The sequence below is a fragment of the Lycium ferocissimum genome, chromosome 7 (genome assembly GCF_029784015.1).
Source record: "Lycium ferocissimum isolate CSIRO_LF1 chromosome 7, AGI_CSIRO_Lferr_CH_V1, whole genome shotgun sequence".
Classification (NCBI taxonomy): Eukaryota; Viridiplantae; Streptophyta; class Magnoliopsida; order Solanales; family Solanaceae; genus Lycium; species Lycium ferocissimum.
The window spans coordinates 31,320,532-31,339,905 of NC_081348.1; the positions used below are offsets into that span (position 1 = coordinate 31,320,532).

The following is a 19,374-nucleotide window of genomic DNA, read 5'->3' on the forward strand; positions in this document are numbered from 1 at the left end:
AATTTTAATCAATAACCGACCTAAATCGAACTACGAACACCCCATTATGCGGTATGAAAAGTGAGAATTACGGAAGAAATGAGTGGTCAAATAGTGAATGATGTTTTGGTAAAAAAAAGAAAAGAAAAGAAGGGTGAGTGATGCAATGACGGGACAATACGATATGTTTCGATTGGTGATTGGGCGTTAAAATTAATAACTGTCACTCACTTTTTTCCACTGTTTGATGGATCGTTGATGAGTGATCAGACAAGGCACAAGCATTCTTGTGTTGAGTCATTCAAAGGCAGAGTAAAAGAGAGAGCACAAGTAGTAGCAGTCCCTCAATGAACCGAAACCTCAGTTACTCTCTCTTCACAGTTCTCTTCTGTATTTTGTCAAGAATTGTTGTCCTCTGCTCACTTATTATTGTTTCTCTTTCTCTCTCTCTCTCTTTTCTTACTCTATGTGTACTTCTTTCCAAAGGATGCATATGGTGTCCCCACGAATTTATTGAGAAAAGGCCATAAATAGTCCCTTATCTATAGGAGTAGATCTAAAATGGTCCCTTAACTATAAACTTTTCGCTTTTAGTCCTTTAACTATTCAAAAACTTATCAAATTTGATCTCCGTCTATTTTTTATACAAACTCATAAACCTCCGTGAGATTAATGTTAAACCATTCCTCAAACCTGTCTCTCTCTCTCTCTCTCTCTCCCCGCTTCTTTTTCCTCAAATTCCTCTTGTTAAAAAAAAAAAAAGAAGCATTACGCAAGACTGTCGCCTTCGAGTCTCGAAATTCGAAAAGACAAACTCGGCACACAATTTCTGTAACCATTCTTCTCAAACACTACTAAAAAACTGACAAAAATCGATGAAAAAAATCGACGGACTGCGTCGGTTATTTTTTGCGCAAAAATGCATGAAAAAATGTAATTATATTTTATATTATTTTCTAAAATAAATCGATGGAGTCCGTCGGTTTGTTTTTTTTTTTTTTATAAAAAAACCGACGAACTCCGTCGATTTTTTAGAGCGAAAAAACAGTATAAATTAAAGGGAAAAGGGTCAAAAATACCCCTCTACTTTGGAAAAAGGGCTAAAAATATCCTCCGAACTTATTTTGGATCAAAAATACCCCTCCCATCCTTAAAGTTTTCAAATATACTCCTGTCTTGTGAGGAAATTATCCCCAAAATAACTCAAAATCATTTTCTAAACCCGCTCCATCATTTAAACCTGACCCAACTAAATAATAACCCATAAATTGGGGGAACAAGGAGATCTTATGGGTTATTATTTAGTCAAGTTTAAATGATGGAGCAGTTTCAAAATGATTTGATTTTGGGATAATTTCCATCAAGACAGGGGTATATTTGAAAACTTTAAGGATGGGAGGGGTATTTTTGACCCAAAATAAGTTCGGAGGATATTTTTAGCCCTTTTTCCAAAGTAGAGGGGTATTTTTGACCCTTTTCCCTAAATTAAATCAATGTAAATATATGAACAAAGAATATCAGTGGTCTAGTGGTAAAGCCTCAAAACCGACGCAGTCTGTCGGTTACGAAAAGCGAGAGAGAGCTTGATGAAAAAAGTTGAGGTTAAAGAATAAACTTGAGGGAAAAAAAGCGGGGAGAGAGAGAGAGAGAGACAGGTTTGAGGAATGGTTTAACATTAATCTCACGGAGGTTTATGGGTTTGTATAAAAAATAGACGGAGACCAAATTTGATAAGTTTTTGAATAGTTAAAGGACTAAAACCGATAAGTGTATAGTTAAGGGACCATTTTAGACCTACTCCCATAGATAAGAGACTATTTATGGCCTTTTCTCCGAATTTATCTAAGTGGATTGTTTGCTCGTGTGCTATCCCCACTATTTTTTTTTCACGTCATATTGAGGGGTCGTTTGGTAACTAGTTAGGATTATGCGGGTGTTATTAATTAAGATATTAATAATGCAGGTATTAGTTATGCAGATATTAGTAATGCACGTATTAGTTATGCATGTATTAGTTATGTAGGGTTTAGTTATGCATAAATTATTTCTTTGGATGTTGGTTTGTTATATTAAAAGTTAATAATTTATATATTTTTAATATTTGTATACAATTAAAATTAATATTTTGTTTAGAAATGAAAGTATTTAAGTGGGGAATGATAAGGGTAATATTGTCATTTTAACTTTTTATTCATGTATTACTTATTCCATCTTCTACCCTAAGATAAAATAATACATAGATCTCTCATAACTTATATATGTATTAGTTATGCGGGTTTCTAAATTGCAATTCAAACATCGTACTAATTTTATACATGAATAACACTCGTAAATAGTAGGTATAAGTATGCAAAAATTAATACTACATGAATAAGGTGTCTCTTTACTAGCTACCAAACTTGGTATAAGTTAATGCAGAAATTAATACATATCTTATCTGCTATTTTTTATCAGTACATATATTAGACAACGTGTACCCACTAAAGTTTAGGCAGATCAGAAAAATCAGCTAGTATGATATTTGAGCCTAAGAACTCATGATTCCTTATTCATTTTACGGAAAAGGCTCAAATATGCCATCCAACTATTGGAAATGGCTCATTTATGCCACTCGTCAATAGTTTGGCTCATTTATGCCATCGAACTATAGGAAATGACTCATTTATGCCATCAAACTAATATTTATGCATATCTAGTTTGACTCATTTATGCCATCGCTATTTTTTGACCCATCCATACCATATTTCATTAAAAGCGATTTTATAATACCATGTACACGTGGCCTCAACTAGATTATGGTTATGGGTGGGTAAGGTGTATGGATCGGATATTTTATTAATTTGGTATTTAAAATTGGCGACGTAGATCTCTAATTGGAGGCCACGTGTCATATCGGTATTATAAAATCGGCGTTAATAAAAAATGGCATGGATGAGTCATTTTGGTAGACGATGGCATAAAAGAAAGGATTATTGATGAGTGGCATATATGAGTCATTTCACCAGTTCGATGGCGCATAAATGAGCCATTTCATTATTCATAAATTTATTGATAAAATACTTTCCGATAGTTGGATGGCATATTTGAGCCTTTTCCGTTCATTTTATTGATTACTAGGTCATATTCTTGGTGCCCGGTACCTATATAATATTATATTTTGATGCAAAAAAAAAATTACACAACTTTTTTTCCTCTACATAATTTGCCAACCCGAACACTGCATTATAGGATATAGGTAAAAGATAATCTGAATAAAATAGTGTTGTAGGTAATCAATTCTCTAGTAGTGAAATGAAATGCAAAATGCAGTATGTATATGTCAAATTTAAGTGAAAATAATTCTGATGGAAGAGCAGATGTGCTAATTAAAACCAACAAGAAGTAGCACTAATTAAGTATGGTATCTACAAAGTTCAACCATATCATTGAAGCAAATCTTTGACTTTGAAGAAAGGCAGAATCCTTAGCTAGTCATCATTCTCCGCCCTTTCTGTCCGAAAACATGATTTGATAACTTTGCCCACAAATGATTTCTTTAGTCTAAAAATGATTGGGCTCTTAGCCAGCACATGTTCGTTTCACTAATTAAACAATTTGCTTTCCATATTAATTTCCAGAATTAAAAACAAATAGAACCTTAGGATGCCGCACATTGGTTCATCATAGTATAATCTAGCTAGCTAGCTAGCTTCCAATATGATAATAGGCCCCAACACCTTTTATATTGAAAAAATTTGTATTGGTTTAGCTTTAGGCAAAGTACTGTCTCAACATCGGACGAATCTGATTTACTCTCTTCATTTAGTTGGCGTTTGGCCATGAAACCAAATATTTTTCACTTTATTTGGTATTTTGGAGTTTGGAGTTGAAGTTGGAGTTGAAGATGGAGTTGTGATTGGTTATAGTTTTTGCAAAGAATATTTGGTTGTTTGAATGTATTGAAAAAAAAGTGAAAATAAGTTTTTTGGTGTTTTCTAAATTCCAAATACAACTTCAAGTTATATTTGAAATTTTCATGGTCAAACGTTGATTTTCAAATAAAGTGAAAACGTTTCCTGGAAAAAAGTGAAAAATTTTCATGGCCAAACGGGCCCTAAGGTGTTAAGTATACCTTCTTTGTGTTTTCCTAGTTAAAGTGAGTGTACTAGATAAATCAAATTTAATATACCAAAAAAAACAGATAAATCAATTTTTTATACATAAGTGAAGATTTAGCCTGTGTTTGGTATGGAGGAGAACATTTTCTTTCTAATATTTTCATGTTTGGAAAATAATTTTTCTAGGAAAACAAATTCCTTAAAAATAAAAAAATTGACTACCGAAAGTACCGATTTTTTTTTTTTCTCTAAGTGACAGTTTTATCTCCCCCATCCTCCAGCACACCTGCCCACCCCCATAAACCCCACCTCCACCACCGCAACCCTTAACCCACCTCCATAATGGTTGTGTCTAGATTATATATAAATATTATCTGGGACAATATTTTATGTTTGTTACCAAACATCATAAAATAAGTAAGAAAATAACTTATTTAATTTTTCAAGAAAATATTTTTTGTGGAAAACATTCTTCTTCATACCAAACACACCATTAATTTTTGTACTAGATTATCTCCCTTATTTTCAGATAACTAGTTCGATTTTTTTATATATTACTTGTAATTATATTATAATAAATAATAATCGAGTAATGTAAATATTATTTTACTGCCAATATACAGAAGCGAAAACTCACGTTTTGGGCAATATATAAAACCTCCACAGCCAAGCCAATAACATGGGTGGATGACATGAAAACGTAGAGACAAGAGAGAAAAGGCAAAATATAAGGTAGACTAGGTATGTTTGATGTTTGGACAAAAGAAGAAATGAAGGACCAACACATGCCAAGCTAATAGTGTAAATATATAGAAATATAAGTATATGAAATGGAATTGGCTTTGTTCATAAAAAGGGACAATTGCTTGAAAGGGTACAGACACAGGGGTTTGGTTTTAGACCCTTGAGACAATACGTCCAAATGGAACATATTCCATTCCGCATTTTATGGATCTCTGTTATTCTCATTTCCCCTCACATGTGCATTTGACGGAACTTCATTCTTAAATTTCTGTCCTACTTCCATAAAAATGTTTCAAATTTATCAAGGATTACATAACAAATCTAAACTAATTGATATTGCATAAATTGTAAAACGAGAACTTACAGGTTACTCCCTGTAGCAGAAGAAACTCTATGTCGATGGTGATAGTCACGGTATGTGGAAGAATATCTGAGAGTTCTATCTTCTCGTATATTTCTTAATTGCACACAATAGGTACACTTATATAGGAAAATATTAGAATTACTATATTTATTAAAATTACTGTATTCGTAATGGGCTTTTACAACATCCCTTAATAACTTGGAATGGAAGCAGGTCTGTGAATGCTAGATATTTATCCTTAATCACTACTCACACTAAATTAAATAATTTAATATTACCATTTGATAAATAAAGTAAGAATATAATAAATGTGCGTATAAAAGACACGTGTCTTACATTTATTAATTCCGGAGATAAAATTTACTGCTTGTGAATAAGGACTTGGGAAAGAAGAGGATGGAAGGGTTTTTGGTTGTACTGAACTCTATAAACAATATATATATAATAGCTGGTTTGGAAAGTCACCTCATAATTGAATTTAGGTGTAATTATACAAGTTTGGATTGTTTGTCTGGTAAATAATTACTTGATCAGCATAAAATCAAATGTAATTGATGCGGTTGACAATTGCACTCTTTAATACTTAAGGAGATATGAGAATAACTATATTTTGTAATAGAAAAATCATAGTACTTCGCCGTATTAACACAAAAGTCGCATTTACCGAAAAATTCAACCTTTTCGATCAGTGATAATTTTTTATTCTACATTATAACTTTTTTCTAATCTAATATACCACCATTAGCCGTTTTGGTAACATTATAATTTGAAAGTCAAAAGAAGTTTGTAAACACTGAAATTGTATTTGGATAGTTGTATGTTATTTGAAAAGTTTGTGTAAATTGAGAATTTGAACGAAGTTTTTGCCTGATTGCCCTTCAAACGCACCAGTCTTAAATTTTAGTCCCTCATATGTGATCTTTAATTTTTGTCTCTGCTGCACATTTAATGAAAATATCCAGATCTGCTTCGCTCGGCATAAGTTATGTAACATTTATGTTCGGAAACTGAACTTTTGTTTCGCTCGGCATAAGATATGTAGGAATTAAGTTATGCAGCATAAGTTGTTTAGTATTTTCAGAATTTGTTGTAGTGTCCAGAAACTGGAGTTATGCTTTTTGAGAAATATGTTCTTTTACTTTTTGAGTTGAAACGTGCCTCTTTTTGCGGAGTTTGAAGTGTTTTTGGCCATTTTTATGTTGAGTTTTGAAAGTTTTGCCGTATTTGACTTAACTTGTGGGATTATGATATGAAAATATAAACTTATGACTGCAGAAATATAAACTTATACCGCGCAAAAATTGGTGAAGGACAAAAGTTAAAGACCACAGATTTGAGAGGGAAAAATTAAAGACCACCCCGAAATAGGGCCATTTGTGCGACCCTATTTGAACTCAACATAAAGCCCAAACTTTCGCTGGAAAAGTTGCAATTATTAGGATATCGACTTGGCATTACACAAGGCTTGAATACCTACAGATGGAAAGTGACCGAAGTGCTAAAAATGGAAAAGTGCACCCCATCATTTTGTTTTGGTTGAAGAATAATAACTGCAATTTAAGATCCCAAAAAATACTATTTAGTTCCTGAATTCTTGACATACTTCATTATAGTCCTTGTCATATACAGTTAAAACCTTCAATTAATTGTGAATCTGCTTACCTAGTCCCTCCACTTGGTGAATTCAATGAATTATTAAACGTTAAGCTATGTAACCTTCCTCTTTCTTGAAATTCATGAACTGTATTCAGTCATTTCAATGGCCAGGAAACAACTTCTCAACAGGTACTGGCATTGCACTTGAAACAATGCCAATATTTATCATGTGCTCTTTCAAGAAACAAAGCATGAACAAAAAGGGAAAAAAGAATCTCTGACATGCATGCCATGAATTTGATTGTTATTACAGGAAAGGTGGAAGTAGTGAATTACTTTTTAAGACAATATCAAGACCTATGCGAAAACGTCTATGAGATTTGAACAGGTACATTACACTCTTCCCCAACTGTTAACTCTGATGAACTTGTAAAAATTCGCGTACAAATTGCTCCTGGCAGCAGGAATACTAGTTCTACCCAAAACCCAGCAATCTATTACAATCTCTAGTCATGACCGTATCAATAATCCAGGAGGGAAGAGCAAAATGAGGAGAGAATATTGACCTCCCTTGCAATTCAACTATGATTGTTCAGCAGCTGCTGCAAGTGGTTGAAGGGCTTTCATTGGATTCAAGATGACACCATCGATTAGCCCGTAATCTTTAGCTTCCTTTGCGCTCATGAAAAAATCACGATCAGTGTCCTGGTTAATCTTCTCAAGGCTTTGACCAGTGTGGTAGGCAAGGTACCCATTCAAATTTGCTTTGTGATGCAGCATCTCATTAGCCTGTATATCATTGTCAGCATTGATTTTAGCTCTTAAGTATGCCATCCTTACCAATCTACACATACTAGTGTTATAATACAACAGCATGCAGTTATGTCTGCCTCAGCTTCTTAGCATCAAAAATAGAAACGATTTCTTATCAGATAGAAGTTTCACAAGTTGAGTTTTGCACAGGAGAAACAGAAGTCTAATAAGCTCTGAGTAGCTTGGGTACATAAGCTGGAACATTGGTAAATTAACTTGCATCACTGCTAAATTGTCTAAACTACATACAACTACTTTGCTTCAATCCCAAGCAAGTTGGGGAATATTGTCTAACCTAGATGCATTCTCTAAATGAACAGTTTTAAAAGATTAGCTTTTTGATGGGAATAACCCCATCATGAATGCATTATATTTCACCACCAACAACATTGCCACATTGTCCCACTTGTTACGCTTCTCTAATAAATAAACAAATAACTAGAAATTTCCTTCAATGTTTGGTACTTTCTTTGTAAGCACTTTGTGCAGACTGATTTTTGCTTTTCCAAGGTTCAGAGGTTCTGGCCTGGGGAGTTTGGCATTGGATCCTTTACCTTATAAACCACCCCTTGGTATTGCATTCTCTAAATAAACATAGAATTGGAAATTATCCATCTATCTTATGTTTTTAGTGCATTGTTCAAATGTACTTTTATCTGTCAGCATATTGAGCAAATTGTAATTTTTCCAGTGTCAGGAATCAGGATTCTAGCATCTCTTGTTTATGATGGATAGCGAGCATGGAACGTTTAAATCAGATGTTGTACTCTATAAACCATTATTCGCCATATTGACTCCCTAAATGCAAATTTTTTAAATAGGAACTGTGGCATACAATAGAGTGAGCAATTACCTGAATATCTATATCCGTTTGACCACCTTGAGCACCACCAAGAGGCTGGTGAATCATTATCCTTGAATTTGGCAAGCTATATCTCTTTCCTTCAAGGTGATAACAGCATTAAAAGTTAAGAGCAAAAACTAGAAGTATAACATAAACAAAGTTACTTTATTTTGATTCAGCTATTCAATTTACCTTTAGTGCCAGCACTGAGAAGAAAAGCCCCCATACTGCAACGCCGCAAAACATAAATTAGCTAAGCAAGGCTATCTATTTATTCCATGAAACAAAAAATGCTAAAGTAATCGCCTTAAGGGACTAATAGTAAAATAGACTCCACAAAATCCATTAACTGAATACAAAGTCTCAACTGATGAAAAAACTATTTTGGAATAAACTTGTAAAATGTTCCACCACTCACCCATCTAAAAGATACGAACGTCAAGGAAATAACCGTGTGAAAGGTAGGTGGATCGTAAAATAATGTTACATCAACGTGGAAATAGTATCAAATAACACATCTATTCAAACAAACATCACAAAAGTTCTCAGGAATTTGGGATCAAGTGAACTGGCACAGTATAGGAAGCGGGCTTAAAAGGGGATAAGAGTGAGGAAAAGGAGGAAATGAAGAATAAACGGGAGAGGAAGACGAGAAGGAAAAGCAAATCCAATCCCAAAAATTTAATAGTTCCCCTAAATTCTGAAGAAAACAAATTATTGGCGAAACTTTGGCACCAAAATAGAGGATGTTACGAATAATAAAATAGAGGCACGTGAAGTACCAAATGAAAGGAGAGGGTGTCAAAAATGCCAATAATATGAAAGAATTGGAGAATTACTTAAACAAAATGAAAAAAGAACCTACACTGGAGAGCTATGTTGTCCTATCATGGGTTGTGTAAGGTGATTTTCACATATATACGGATCACAAGCAACAATGAACAGTAAAATCGTCTTCTAAAAGAAACGCAAAGGTACATAAGTAATCAAATCAGTACCTTGCTGCAAGTCCAACACAGACAGTGGAGACATCAGGTCGAATATGCCGCATGGTATCGAATATGGCCATTCCTGAGATAATAATAGGTGCATAGCATTTGATACACCATGCATTAAAGTAGATAACCAAATCTGATTATGACAGTTCAATACTATGCAATAAAAGCTGAAATAACTATGGCAAATTGGCAACAGAAACAAAATGAATTTGACTAGATAAACTTGGTTGTACCTGCTGTTACTGACCCTCCCGGAGAGTTGACGTACATGACAATGTCCTGTGTAGTACATTAAAGAGGTGCTCAGTTGAATTAAAAGAAAGTTGTGTAAAAAGTAAATTAAAAAGGATGTAGAAAACAGTTTTAGAATTAAAAGCTTCACTGAAAAGGACAAACATATGTCAAAAGAAAACCATAGCAGCATCTGTGTATTCTTTCTTGTTCCATAAAAAGCATGGTTTTATTCATTTAATATGAAGTTGATCAAGGGCAAGCCTCATATAGTCGTGGTATGAGGGCTGTGATTTAGGCCAAGCGAAAGAGAGGGAAAGGTGGAATTTTCACACATTTCGCTTAGGCCTTAACTTTCTTCGCTTGTTCGGTTCATGCATAACTGGGCCACTGTGGCCTCAATAAGCTAGTGCAAAGCAAAGAAGTTATGCTGGCATGTCAATTGACATGTCATGCTGAAAATTCCAGAATGAAAAGAGGCAAGAAATTCATAAGTTGTTCAAGCAATTAAGCAGTAGACAGATCATATTTAGACAAACAAATGCGATGAATTAAAATTACAAATACAAACGATGATATATACTACCGAAGGAATGCCTAATGCAGAATCTCCTTTAAATTAAAACATCTAGTTTAACCAAAACTTAAAGGCAGGTTCTACAGGGTGGTGGTTAGACCGACGATGTTGTATACTTGTATGGGGAGGAGTGTTGGCCAGTCAAGAACACCCATATTGTGGGATTTCACAGGGTATGTTGTTGTTGTAATAGTTTAACCAAGTCTATCCCAAATCAGTCAAGAAATATACCTTTGTGGGATCAACAGCATCAAGATAAAGAAGCTGTGCAACTATGATATTAGCCATATCATCATCAACTGCTCCACCACATCGTATGATCCTCTACAAGAAGAGAATACAGGAGTTAAAATTTTAGCAAGTACATTGAGACTCTAACATACGAACACAATTCTTACATATTGAAAGAGCTGGCTGATCACACTCTGAAATCGTTCTGCTACCATCGGCGGTGGTCCTTGACCTTGGGCATATGTAGGAAAATAAGGTGATGATGGAATTTGCACATCATCTCTGCAAAATTCAATAACAGGGGGTTAATCATATGACATAACGGATTTCTATGACACATAAGATGACAAAGCAACTAAGTCATTAACAATGAATTCTTAAGATTTATGCATTTCACAAGTCCACAAAACTGGATTTTCCCTTATAAAATCCCATAAAAAATGACCTAAGAAAACACTCTTCTATCTATATTATTAGAAAACTTACGAGATTCCTTTTAAGAAGGAAAAGGAAAATAAAGATAAAAGTAGTACTTCCTCTGTCTCAATTTATATGAACTCTTTCCATTTTGGGGTGTCGCAAAATGTTTGACACCATACCACTAACAATCTTGTTATATGCTTTTTTAACAATCAACGTTCAAAACTTTCAAGCATTCAAAATTCAATTTTTGTGCTTTCATCCAAAGCTCGCTTTAATATTCTCTTCTACTATTACTAATATTGTACTCGTAGAATACTCAAATTAACATCTTAAATAGGAGATAGGCAGACAAACCCATATTTCTTAGCAATGTCTAAACTTGGTTTAACCAAAATTGGGTATAAACGCAAAACTTCCAATTTCCTACTCGCCCTAATCCACTCATCAACCATAAGATACCCTAACAACAAGAACCAAAAGTATCCTTCCGACTATAAATTAGACAATTTTCTGCTAACAAAAAAAAAAAGAAAAAAGAACAAGCTAGCAGATTTATCAAGAAATTAAAAGATTGGGTTATGTTTTTGAAACCTGATAGACCAAAATCCTGTACGTGAAGCCTTTGCAGATTCCCATTCAGTTCCAGAATACACAGCCTTCACAGTGGTATTCTTCACTTTCCCAACACTCTTTAATTTCCTGAAAGATGAAAACTTTAAGGAAAATACTCAAAATTAACTAGACATACAAGTAAAAAGAGACAAACCCATACGAGTACCTGAAGGGAAGAGGTTTAAATGGAAGGGATATGGGGTTGGCTTGAGAAAGAGTGGAAGAATCAGAGGGGCAAATTTGGTAGTTGAATTTAGAGATGGATGAAGTTGTGGCTATGCAAGAATGTGCCATTATTTTCTTGGATTTTTAGAGAGAGAAATTAGAGTGAGAGAGAGAGAGAAGGAAGGGTGTGGATATTTGCTGGGTTTCGAGAAAAAGATAGGTTTTTGGGGCAAAAATAGTTGAGTGTTGGAGTAGGCAAATAACGAGAATGACGAGCTTGGACGCTGTGGAACGGCGCTCTCACCGTAACTTATACTATGTTCAATCAAGTTTTTAAAAAGTATTTTTGATAAAAAATAATTTATATTTGATCAATTAATTTAAAAAATATTTTTTTAATCAATAATAGTGTTTGAGTTAAAAACTTTTTAAAGATTTTCAAAAAGTATTTTTAAAAACTATTTTTTTTAAATTTTCAAAACTATTTCTCGCTACTCTCCAAAAGACTTATTTTCTCCAAAAACTCGCCATTTTCTAACATATCACTTTTTTTTAAAATAAAGATTTTAGGGAAAAAATAAACTTGGCCAAACAAGCTATTAGTAACCGTTCCATAAACTTACGCCGTATTAAAGAGTAACATTTTTCTTCTTTTAATTTTGGTATAATAATACCTTGAAATCCCTAAATTTAACATAGTTTAGTCAATTGATTCAAATTTTTTGGGGTCATTCGCACAAATACTCCTATTTCGGGGTGATCTTTAATTTTTGCCTCTCAAATTTGTGGTCTTTAATTTTTGTCCTTCAACACTTTTCGCATAACATAAGTTTATATTTTCGTATCATAATATCTCACAAGTTATGCCAGATACAACATTTAAAAAGTATAGGTACTTAATATACAAAAGTACTTTATACACTCATATTTATCGTATTTTTATTCAAAAAAAGTACAATAACTCATAATTTCATATTATATCCATAAGTTGGTAAACTTAAATTCATTATTGAAATTCTTATTAGTCAAGCAAATTTTTTCTCTTGTAAGATAGCGATTATTCTTTAAGATATTAGTTAGCAGTTTATAATTATTTATCTCATAGACAAATGATATAAAAAATAAATAGGTTTAAACTATTCTTTTTGGAACCATACAAGCTTGCTAGATGAAATGTCCAAAATCAAAAGCAACCCACTCTTCAGAGAAATAAATGAATTGTAAAGATTTTTGGCAAATTTAGATTATTTACTTTTACAAGGAAATACAATTTTTTGTTTCCCGAAATGGATTAATAAGACAACAATCAATAGAAAAAAACAGTGAGGGGAACCTCAAAAAAAGTAACAAAATAGAGGAAATTAAAGTACAAAGAATGCTTGTGTATATGAAGGAAGGAAGGAGGGAATGATTATGGTGAATTTGGTCATGAGATGAAGGTTTGAAGATGTTGCTGGAGAGCTTGATTGATTAATAGTCTATAGCCTTTTTCTGTAAGGTGGAAGCCGTCCCAAAAGATGTAGTCATCATCTTTTGAACATGCGATTGGGCAAGAAGCTAGCAATTCTATTTTTCCAACAAGAGCACAACATCCATTTTTTGTAATCTTGAATCCTGCCACAACAAATTAAGTCAAATTAATGAAATTAAATTTGTATTTTTTTTTTTTAAAGCTATGTGTTCAGTCAAAATGTACCACATAAATTGAAATGGATGGAGTATCTCATAACTAAGGACAACACTTACCATATTTTGTAGGGTTGTTGATTAGGTCAAACATAAACTTGTAAATGTCAATATAGACCATTCTAGCGTCAGGAAATTTGTTAATAAGAGAATTTATCTCAGTAGAGAGCTTGTTGTTAAATGAGTATGCTTTCTTATTAAGAGAATCTACACAATTTCTTTGAATTCCTCCTCGAGTATTTCTGTGAAATGGCATGCATCCTAATGGTAATACACCAAAAACACCAATCTTGCGTGCCCCCAACTTGTACAACTCCTTTCGAACAAGAAAAATTGAAATAACAAAAATTAGGCAATTAGGTTCAACTATAAAATAATTAAAAAAGTAATGTATGCAAATTTTTAAATTAGTACCTGCAAAAAATTGGAAGCGAAGTTGACCAAGATCTCATTATATGATGGGTTTAGAGAGGAAGCTGGATTTAGGTGAATGTCATTGTGACCTGTGAGTACTATAAAAAGGCTGTTGCCTACAATTTCTAAGGCTCTTGCTTCTCCAACAATAGCTTTAAGTTTGCCAATATATTCTTTGAACAACCCTAATTGTTTTGGAATTGATAGAACTGACTGCATTTTCATAAATTTAAAAAAAAAAAATCAATAATGAAAAACATATATAAAATTAATTGAAAAAAGGGAAAAGAAAATATACCAATAAAGCATTAGTTTGTGGATCATATCCTGAACCTGCTGAAGCAAAAGTGACTCCTGTTATTAAATCCTTAGCTTGTAGTGTTGGATCAAGATATGGAGGTAGGACCTCTTTTATTCCCAGTTCTTCCACTGTAATAACAAATATAAAGTTGAAACAATTAGTACCTTCCCTCTCCAATTTTGCGTAAAAAAAAAAAAAAAAAAAAAATTAAACTCTCGCCTTCCATTCTTAGATAATAGACATTCTCGTTCTCCTATCTCAATTGAATTTCTTAAATATTGTTGTACGAACTTGCTCCGGTTTGTCTTACTAATAATACTAGCCACTAGGCTAAGAAAACTCTCAAGAATTTAAAATAGATATTGATCTTTTATTTATTGACATACTCAATTAATCCATCAGGAGTAGACGAATGTGCTTATTTGCATGAACAATTTATAGTCAAAATACAAGAACTCCTCTGCCCCTCAATCAAAAGGTCTTATCAATAGTGATTGTACCACTTAATTCTATAAAATTCAAACTTGTAATCTACGTCCTTGACATGAAGATCTCTCACCAACTTATAAATTAGAGCTGGCAAAATTAACACATTTTTAGTAACTCGTTTAACTTGCTGCTAAAGTTTAAATAGGTTGTTATGACCGGTTTGTAAACTTGATCAGTTGATCCAATGGATTGATCAACAAATTGGCCCATCAAACTATTAAGTCAAAACAAGCCAAATAATGTAATTTAACGGGTGAAATACAATTCAAACTCAAGCAAACCAAATTTTAAGATTGAAAATTGTTAAATTTGAAAGGACTAATAAACTAATAATCTAAGGAAAATACATGAACTTTCATTGTTTATGTCAAAATGCAAACTTAAAAGGAGGAGGGTCGTCCAAGTTGGACGAAATTGGAGTATGACTTGTTATTTAATCCAAGCAAACTTTTTTTTCGATCGAAAATGATCCATTTTAACCACACAATTCTTATCCAATCCGCTCATTTACTACCTTTAATTAATTGAACTATTGCTTTAGTCATTTCGTGTGTATAACTTAGTTTAGATATAGTAAAACCATGTAATATAAACAAAACAAGGATAATCGGGATAATTGCAGTAAGAGAACTTTTCTTGATAAACCAACATTTATCTATAGATGTAGTATGAGGAAGCAAAATAAGGCCATGATGAGGATCATACCAAGAATGTCAGAGGGAATTTTTCCATCACAAAATCTCCCAGTGGCTTTTCCTCCCATGAAGTTCTTCCCATGTTGTGGCATATTCCCCTTGGCTATTGTCACAATATAGTTGTTGTTGCTTGTATCAACTATGGAGTCCCCAAATACAAATACTGCCGGAATAATACCACTCACATTGTATGGCTGTTGATCCGCTATTGCACCTCTAGCAATAACGAAGGTACTTAGCAGCAGGAAAATATAAGAGAACTTCATTTTTATTAATTGTCTCAATTTCTTCAAGCTGTTTGTCAATGACAGACTCACGAAATAAATGGAGCATTTATAAAGACTTTTGTTAATTGACAAAGTCAAACGTTTCTTGATAAATGAGAGTACGCGCATGGCATGAAATATATGGCAGCTTATTTTATTCAAGATATATAGAGTTGGTACTAGTTGCCCTATCATGTCGATCTCATGTTTCCATCTGATCACATAGTGCAAATAGCACTAATGGTGCGACTTGCTTTACTGATTTATTTAATTTCGAGGAATTGTTATTCTATGGTTGACCGTTTATACTTTATATATGTTCAGGACTTAAACATGTTTATATATGTAATGTGTGCATATGTACGTACACACTTGAAATTTCATCAATTTGGTGTTTAACATTTAGACAATGATTAATTGGCTCTGTAAATGCATTGTTGGTTAATTGTCTTTCCTTTATGATGAATTATACAAACACTAGTCATGAATGCACTCAATCAGGTGACGGCGGAACTAAAATTTTGAATTTATAAGTTCTGAATCAGTTAGAATTAAGCAAGCTATTATGCAATTACTATGCTAACCTAAGTTCTAACCATTAATGTTCTTTTGATAGCGAATTGAGGTCCATTAACAGGTCTATCTTCTAGAAGGATGGGATCTGCGTCTGAAAACAATTTGTGAACTAGGCAATTTGATAGCCTTGATCGCCTAGACGCTGACATGATAAAGAGGATGAATATACTCTCCTTTAGGTGCGTGGGATTGCAAAAATTGCCTCTAAATGAGTTTTTTCTCAAACATTTATTGTTTTTTCTTTTATGAAAAAAATAACTCCCACCCATTAAAACAAACATTGATTGTTATGTAGTCATATACATTAATTTATTTATTTGTCCAAATTTGTATTTGTTCTTGCTTCTTCTTAAATGCATATTTTATCCCAACTTTCTGTTTTGTTTTATTTCTTCTTTAGATAGAATGCTTATTTGTTTCAACTGTGTATTTCTTCTTTTCAGGCCAAATCAAAGAAATAAAAAAAACGTGGCTGGAACTCTATTGTTTTTAGCCAAATAAGTTTCTTTTAGAAAATAATGGAGTTGGAACTCTGTATTTTTTTGTATTCTTCCAGATGCAATGATTATTTTCCCAGGATAATATAGTTAATATTGCAATTACATTTGAAAAGGTCTCATGAAAAGGTGTTGGTTAAAAAATTAAAAAGAGTCCGCTCGATCAAAGCTTAGCTTTGCCCAACATTCAAGAATGTGGCTACATTATAAAACATCCAAATAAAAATAGCCAAGTACAAGTGCACCAGAAAAATCTTCGTGGACTGGCCACTCGATCATATATAATCAGACATCATAAACAAGACTTGATGGCCTATACCTATATGGTCCCTCAATTATTGATAATGGTGTAATAGAATTATTCTTCTTTATTTTGTAACAGAAAAGTCACATAATTATTGAAAATGATGTGAAAAAAGTCACTTCGTTTAGTTGATAACACAAAAATCACTTCGCTTAGTATTGCTATCACGCTGAAAAAGAATTGGTTATGAAATGAAGGTTTGAAGATGTTGTTGAAGAACTTGATGGACTAAGAGTCTATAAGTTCTCTCAGTAAGGTGAAAGAGGTCCCAAAAAATGTAATCATAATCATTTGAACATGCGATCGGACAGGAAGGTAAGTCTATTATCCCAGCGAGAGCACAACATCCATTTTTGACAATCTTGTACCCTGCCACAACAAATTAAATAAAATGAAATTAAACTCTTATTCAAATTTTATGATAATGAATGGGTAAGTAGAATTAACAGTTAATAAGAGGGTTAATTTTGAAGGCAATGAATAACGAACTGTTTATATAAGAGTCGGAGCGAGATATTATTACATGTACTAGTTCAAACTTTTTAAAAAATAAAAATAAAATTGAAGTATATTGGTATGGACAAAAATGGTTTTCCTTTAAATACTTTACTAAGTTATTCTTCAGTATTCAAGATAACTTTCTTCCGCGAAAATATTTTTCATCAAAAAGGGCATGCATTTTTCTCTATAAAGAACCCAATTCTTACCGCATATGACTTGCCTAATAAATAATTAGACATATTGTCAACTTTTAATAATCAATATTATCATTAATTAAGCACTAAATCATACCATCCTCTCCATCTTGTGCGGTTACACTATATCATCACTTATTTTTATTTTCTATCAAAAATTGAATAAGAAACCAAAAAAGTAATTTTAAAAGTGATTTTCCTTATGAAACTTTTTTTTTCATGATACTAAATGCGCCCTAAAATATGCTACCATCAAAGATAATATATAAAATGAAAAAATGATCAATTTAGTAGTATCATCGTTATATTGGTCAGTATTACCATATTTTGTAGGGTTGTTGACTAGATCAAGGAGGAAATTGTAGAAGTCAATGTAGACTATTCTCGCGTCCGGAAATTTATTATCAAGATAATTTATCTGGATGGATAGCTTGTTGTTGAACGAGTATGCTTTGGTATTCAGAGAATCTACACAATTTCTTTGAATTCCTCCTTGAGTATTCCTGTGTAATGGCGCACATCCTAATGCTGTTACTCCAAAGACACCAATTCTGCGTGCCCCCAACTTGTACAAGTCCTAATTCCAAAATAAAAAATTTCAAACAGCAAACATTAGACAATTACAGTTTAATAGATTCAGCTGTAAAAACAATTGCAAGTATGTGCATGTAAATTAAAATTACTACCTGCAAAAAAGTGGTAGCAAAATTGACCAGGATATCTTCGTATGATGGGTTTAGAGAGGAAGCTGGATTCAATTGAATGTCATTGTTGCCTGTAAGTACTATAATAAGGCTGTTGCTCACAATTTCTAAAGCTCTTGCTTCTCCGACAATAGCTTTAAGTTTCTCAATATATTCTTTGAACAACTCTAACTGTTTCGGAATTGATAGAGCCGACTGCATTTTCATCAATCAAGAAAAGGAAAGATAAAAAGATAAGTAGGGAAATTCATTGAAGAAAAGGGGAAAGGAACAAGGAAAAAATATATACCAAGAAAGCTAATGTCTGTGGATCATATCCTGAACCTATTGAAGCAAAGTTAACCCCCGTTATGAGATCCTTAGGTTGCAGTGTTGGATCAAGATAAGGAGGCAGCAACTCTTTTATTCCCAATTCTTCCACTATAACAAAAGTAAATCTTAAAACAATTAGTACTTATTTTATCTTTTTTGGGTGAATCAATTCCCCTTTCAATTTTGCCTATAAAATCAAAACATACCCCCCTCCTTTAGACAAATAGACATTATGGAGATGTACGTACCAAAAAGATCAGAGGGAACTTTTCCATCACAAACTCTACCAGTTGCCTTTCCTCCCTCAAAGTTCTTACCATATTGTGGGAAATTCCCCTTGGCTAACGTCGCAATCCAGTTGTTGTTGCCTGTATCAACTACTGAATCCCCGAACACAAATACTGCAGGAATTATACCACTAACGTTGTATGGTTGCTGCAGATTCGCTATTGCACCTCTCGCAATAACAACGGGACTAAACAGAAGGAAAATATAAGAGAATAACAACTTCATTTTCATTCTCCTCAAAATTTTATTCAAAATGTTTGCATCATAACAGACGAACGAAAATGGAACAATAAGATTGATCCTTAAAGATAAAGACAAAACTAACGTTTACTTGCAAAGTCAAAACGCTTCTTGATAATGAAGAGCACATACGTAAGAGCATGTGATGATGTAGCTGGCAGCTTTTTTTATTATTATTTTATTCACGATATCGAGATAGTTTATCATTTGCCGTATCAAATTCCACAATCTTG

The 19,374-nt window shown here is 33.1% G+C and overlaps 3 protein-coding genes across 3 annotated transcripts; all 3 read right to left on the reverse strand.

Annotated features, from left to right (window-relative positions):
- Nucleotides 1-7,038: 7,038 nt before the first annotated feature.
- LOC132064366 (ATP-dependent Clp protease proteolytic subunit 5, chloroplastic) lies at nucleotides 7,039-11,910 on the reverse strand. Its single transcript, XM_059457315.1, has 9 exons — nucleotides 11,676-11,910; nucleotides 11,489-11,596; nucleotides 10,642-10,756; nucleotides 10,475-10,567; nucleotides 9,669-9,714; nucleotides 9,436-9,508; nucleotides 8,630-8,664; nucleotides 8,447-8,535; nucleotides 7,039-7,569 (listed from the first exon to the last, which is right to left on the reverse strand). The coding sequence occupies exons 1-9, from the start codon at nucleotides 11,801-11,803 to the stop codon at nucleotides 7,363-7,365; spliced, it is 894 nt and encodes a 297-aa protein (XP_059313298.1). The 5' UTR covers nucleotides 11,804-11,910; the 3' UTR covers nucleotides 7,039-7,362.
- Nucleotides 11,911-12,870: 960 nt separating this feature from the next.
- LOC132062710 (GDSL esterase/lipase EXL3-like) lies at nucleotides 12,871-15,577 on the reverse strand. The gene is made up of 5 exons (XM_059455230.1): nucleotides 15,270-15,577; nucleotides 14,073-14,203; nucleotides 13,775-13,987; nucleotides 13,421-13,676; nucleotides 12,871-13,288 (listed from the first exon to the last, which is right to left on the reverse strand). The coding sequence occupies exons 1-5, from the start codon at nucleotides 15,523-15,525 to the stop codon at nucleotides 13,101-13,103; spliced, it is 1,044 nt and encodes a 347-aa protein (XP_059311213.1). The 5' UTR covers nucleotides 15,526-15,577; the 3' UTR covers nucleotides 12,871-13,100.
- A 1,066-nt stretch (nucleotides 15,578-16,643) lies between these two features.
- LOC132064368 (GDSL esterase/lipase EXL3-like) lies at nucleotides 16,644-19,239 on the reverse strand. Its single transcript, XM_059457317.1, has 5 exons — nucleotides 18,862-19,239; nucleotides 18,591-18,721; nucleotides 18,284-18,496; nucleotides 17,919-18,174; nucleotides 16,644-17,271 (listed from the first exon to the last, which is right to left on the reverse strand). Exons 1-5 carry the CDS (start codon nucleotides 19,130-19,132, stop codon nucleotides 17,087-17,089), a joined length of 1,056 nt encoding a protein of 351 aa, XP_059313300.1. The 5' UTR covers nucleotides 19,133-19,239; the 3' UTR covers nucleotides 16,644-17,086.
- Between the last annotated feature and the right edge of the window lie 135 nt (nucleotides 19,240-19,374).